General features: G+C 41.0%; 1 protein-coding gene across 1 annotated transcript in view; it reads left to right on the top strand.

Annotated features, from left to right (window-relative positions):
* The window catches only part of trabd2b (TraB domain containing 2B), a 70,894-nt gene extending 67,280 nt beyond the window's left edge, over positions 1–3,614 (top strand). Inside the window, exons 6-7 of the mRNA XM_017468878.3 lie at positions 1–190; positions 2,192–3,614. The exon at positions 1–190 is cut by the window's left edge and continues 44 nt beyond it. Of these exons, the coding sequence (XP_017324367.1) occupies positions 1–190; positions 2,192–2,420 (419 nt within the window). The 3' untranslated portion in view covers positions 2,421–3,614. The remainder of the gene's footprint in view (positions 191–2,191) is intronic.
* Positions 3,615–5,545: the final 1,931 nt, after the last annotated feature.

A 5,545-nucleotide genomic window follows, 5' to 3' on the forward strand; every position in this document is an offset into this window, starting at 1 on the left:
GAGGTCCTGATGCGATGACCGAGGGGACGTCAGAACCTCCTGAGGTAGAAGAGGAGCTGCCCCACCTGCTGGAGCCGGACAGTTTGAGTCAGCTGGAGGAGTTTGGGAGGCACCAGCGCCCCCGTAAGGCCCAGAGGCCTCACAGCAGGGAGCGTCTCTTCAGCGACCTGTGGGTGCGAATCGGATACAGGTAACACTCTCGGCTTCTCGCAGCCCGCGTACCGATATCGGACATCCTCACTCGGCAAACATGAGGAGCACGGACGCTAATGATCGAGTTTAACAGTATAACCATGATATTTAGCACAACATTACCAGCACTGACCTTAAACGTATTATCACTAAGTGTGTTTTTTTCAGGAATCGTTCGAAAGCGTTAGCTTTAGTAACGAGAACAGATCTACAGGTGTTTTTAAAAAAAAAACAAAAAAAAAAAACACGTCACTGCAGAACCGACTAACCAAATATCCCCAACTTACCCATCAATAAAGTGATCCATTTAACCCCTTATGGTCCAATCTTATTGTTTAGTTAATCATCTTAACTGACTTAACTGACATCTTAAGTGACTACTATTGTCACGTAATAAACGTGATGGACGTTAGGATGGACGCAAGTGCAGATAAGAGCTTTCCCTTAAAGAGAGGAGTCGATATACAGACGCTCGGTATACGGAAAACTCACCGATACTTCGCAAACTCATAGTGTTCGAATAGTCGGGTAGTCTCTCATATACTGTGGTTGTGAGTGTGTGTGAGATCGGATGCAGGTGTGTGTGATTAGAATGAGTGCGAGTGTTCTGGGAATTGCAGTCCGATGGCGGCCGTGTTTGTAGGCCGCCGTGCAGGATGGGAAATGTAGTCACTGGTTTTCTGGGATATGACAACTATGAAACCAGAGACTTGCAGGAGATTAAGGACTGTAAGTTCTATGAGTATAGGGGCTCGAATCCAATCCAGACGTTGCAGAATAAGTCAGTTATTAGCTAAGTAAGTATCTAAAGTCATTGGAACATCAAGGACGGTGGACTTCCGATCGGAAGGTCGTGAGTTCAAGTCTCAGCACCGCCAATCTGCCACTGCTGGGCCCTTGAGCGAGGCCCTTAACCCTCAACTGCTCAGTTGTACAAAAATATCCACTTGGCTCTGGATAAGGGCGTCTTCCAAATGCCGTAAATGTAACGTAATGTACGTTTTTTTTTATTAGAATTCGACAAGCCGAGAGACAAAGAACAGGAAACGCATAACGTGTGTATTTATTAGAACATAACTGATGTTATATAGGACGCATTTCCAAGATCTTTGTGGCTATTGTTAAAGCGTATAAAAGTACTAACTGACTAACCAGTGACTAACTAAACCAACTATTGACCAGGGAATGCGTTTGCAAAGACAACACATGATATTAGGTGGTAGAGCGGGTTGTGCTCAGGTGGTAGAGCGAGTTGTCCACTAATCGTAGGGTTGGCGGTTCGATTCCCGGCCCACGTGACTCCACGTACCGAAGCGTCCTTGGGCGAGACTCTGAAGTGGCTCCCGATGGCAAGTTAGCGCCTTGCATGGCAGCTCTGCTACCATTGGTGTGTGTGTGTATGTGAATGAGAACCAGTGTAAAGCACTTTATAGAATGCTAAGATGAAAAGAAACCAGTTATTATATAAGTGCAGACCAGACCAGACCAGGTCTATGGCACCGTTCTGACATCCGACATACAACCGACTCTGATACGCTGCAAAAAAGATACCGAGTAGCGCGGGAAAGCATCTTGAATATAAACAGAGACGTTTTAATTTAATTTCTCAGATCAGATTACTGTAAAATCCTCAAGTGAAGATTAAGGTTGAAATTCTTACCTAATATACTGGCGGGTACGTCTGTTTATTTGAACCGTCTGTTTATAGAAAGAAGTTAAATGTAAAAGATTTCGTGCAATTAAGTAACCGAGACAAAGTAACGTAATATTATGTGGTTATAATATAACGCGATTGTGTAGTTTTGCTCGTAATGAAAGTCCGTACTCGAAGGAAGCTGCAGCTTTACAGTGAGGATCCAATTCCTGAGTGACTTGTCATTAAGAAAATGATTATAAGGGCAGTTTTACGAAACGGATCCGGTGTGGAATTAAATCTCAATCTCGAATCGAATCTAAACGATGCTAAAATACTCTTCGACTGTTTCCTCACCGCCTGTAGCACGACTTCACTTCCGGATATACGGGAAACCAACAACGACGTGACGACCAGAACTTCTCTAAAGCTGCAGAAAGATCAACAGAGGAGAAGATCGTCACTCAGTCATCGACAGGAGACTCCGCCCCCCAGCTCAACGGGCGTAGCCACGCCCACTCCTGGCTACACGCTGCCTTTTCTGCTCACGTGCCTTCTTATACAAGTGCTGCTGCTGCTGCGCTTCACGTCTTGACCACAAGAGGGAGCCAGTAAACACACAATTCACACATAAAAATCATTAGAAACGATATAGACGATTGTTTTTGTAGTAATGTTGGGTGCAATTAGCTATATAAAACAACAATAACAACAGCAAGTAAAGCCTGATTCGAAATGAAGTACACGTGGACGTCACGTCACGCCACGCACTTGAAGTGATCGGACGATTCTCATACGGAATAAAATACACCAGTTCCCAAACATGACCACAGACCAAAGCTGAGTCTACTCGTCGTTAATACGCTTTATACTTAAATACACTTCACAAACATTAGTAAGATTTCCCGTGAATTAAACTGATCTAAATCCAACAATTCATTAATCGTAGTGCCTCAGATGAAACGAATCCAGCTCTTCTAGTGCCTTAAAGTGTAGTTTAGGTGAAATGCTGCTCAATAAGACCATAAACATATCACCATCCTCTGAAAAAAAAAAACAATATGACAAAGTTCCATCACCAGCCTCTCTCCAAACGAATACGACTACAAACAAACAAACAAACAAACAAACAAAAAAGCATTTTTGTCATGTCGCAGAGAAAACCGCAAACTGTAAATACCTCTTCATCCTGAAGATGTCAATGAACATTATAGCTTTACCTCGGACTGTCACAAAGCTCTGACACTGGAGACTCCTTCCGTACGTGTTAAATAAACGTCTCCTTAGGGAAAACTTCACCGTATCAACAATCACACGCATTAAAAAAAAACAAAAAAAAAACATTTTCCGTACGAGTCCACGTCAACGAGCTGTTACTATAGAAACGATAACGTATTAAAACGAGTGCGTTAATACAAACCTGACATTTGCAGCTGCGCTACTATCAGAGCTGCTGATATAGGCCTAGAAAACCTTCGGACCAATCAGAAGCCAGAATCTTACAGCGACATCGCTAAAATAGTGCCGTGAAATGGATGAACAATTCTGAAGCAATAAAATCCACCATCTTACAAATAGAATGATTGGATGAAAAAAACAACGAAAGGTTTAACAGCTAAAACAACTCAAAGGGAATTCATAATAATAATAATAATAATAATAATAATAATAATAATAATAATGTGATAACTGACAGAGTTCACACACTTTTGTTTTGTACAATTTGTTCATAAAGAAATATTGTATATTTATTATTTCTTGGAGAGTATATTTTCATGCATTTGTCAAATACTGAAAATAAAATGAAAATCTGAAGAAAAAAAATTTCAAGTGTCCTTTGATCCATGTTTTTTTTATTTATTTTTTTATTTTTTTATTTACTGAGTGTAGATCGTATGCTGAAACGTTTTTAGCTGATGGTTCTACGTGAACACGAACTGAATTAAAATACCGTAGCATGTTGCTTGTAAACATCATTCAATCTCCGCACGATTTATTTATATATGATATTTACCGTTAGCTAGAATTTGACTGTCCTATAGCCTACTATGTTAGCTACTGAATTCGATGCTAGTCTAACTAGCATTAGGGAAAAAACAGGTTCATTATTGATATTTAAAATGACCAAAAACTTACCTCGACATGCTATGTTAAATCAGATGACGTTCATGCCTGGTATGGAGGTATCAGAGATGCCTCATTTTTATACGAGTCTTTGCTTACTGAAACATTTTACTGAGGTCGGGCCAGGACGCTCATCCGCAGGTTCATCCAGTGGACCATCCGGCTATACAGTGCAGCATGAGAAGATCATGGCTGATGATGGAACTGGTACGGTTCTGGAGAGATTTTTCTACAGTGATGAACCTGATTGGCTGCCAGACTGAAAGGATTGGATGCTAATCTAGACCAAGTCGATAGATACAATGAATATAAAAAGTCTACACACCCCTGCTAAAATTTTTGTGATGAAAAAAAAAAAAATGGCACCAAGATAAATCGTGTCAGAGCTTTTTCCACCCTCAATGTGAAATTACAACGTAGCCATAGAAATGGAGTGAAAAACAATCAGAAACATTTTCCGGGAAAAATAGCTGCACACCATTTTATTATTGGGGGTGTGGCTGTGCTCAGAATGAACCACCTAGTAGCTCCAAATAAACACCAGCTGCTTCTGTAGGATTATCTTCACATCTTCTTGGTTTCACCTGACTCCTGATGATGGTCACGGTCCACAAAGAGCATAGAAAGCACGCATGGTAGGCTATCTCACCGGTCTAAAGGTATCGACTAGAACAGGAGTATAAAAGAATTTCCAAAACATTAGATGTACCATGGAACACCGTGAAGGCCATCATCAACAAGTGGAGAATATGGGATACCACGGTGACATCACCCAGAACATGACGTCCCTCAGAAACGTACAAAAGGACGAGACGAGATGGCATAGAGTCGTTGGAGGGATGAGAGAAGACGAGATCTTTGCGATTTTAAAGAGTACTTTGAAGGTCTACATAGAAATGTAAAACTCGCATAACGCGTAATCATGCTAAGAAAAACACTCAGTAACGAAGTAGCGTTACTCAATTATTTTCCACCCGTGGTGCAGCTTGGTGTCACAACAACCACACTGCACACCGCTACAATAAAGGCCTACCATGGTAAATACACTGAAAGAATTGCTCAGGTAGATTGTTCACTGATGAACAGTGCTGTTCTTTGTTTGAAAGGGTCTAAGCCCAAATGATAAGATCAAACGGTAAACAGGCCGTGTGATAGGTTTTAGATATGGGGGAAACACCTCCTACACTACAGTGAGCACTGATTTCAGTTAGCTTTCTCACACACTCTGGAGCACTGATGGTTGGCAGGTCGGTTGGTTGGTTGTTTGTTTGAGGTGAAATCAGGGAGTCGGTGACTGAGGAACGGAAAGAAGACTCACACACGTTCACAGTGTTCATTGTCCGTGAGCCTGGACTAGACCACCAGCAGGTGGCGCTCAAGTCATGCGGATCAGAAACCAACACTGCAACACCGACGGGTTCTAAACCCCCGACATCTTTTCAATACGGCAATTACTGTGTGGATTCTATTTATTTATTTATTTATTTATTTATTTATTTATTTATTGATTGTCAAACCTTACCCCTTATATATATATATATATATATATATATATATATATATATATATATATATATAAATAAAAACTTCTGCGGT

Source organism: Ictalurus punctatus, chromosome 5 (assembly GCF_001660625.3).
Source record: "Ictalurus punctatus breed USDA103 chromosome 5, Coco_2.0, whole genome shotgun sequence".
Lineage (NCBI taxonomy): Eukaryota > Metazoa > Chordata > Actinopteri > Siluriformes > Ictaluridae > Ictalurus > Ictalurus punctatus.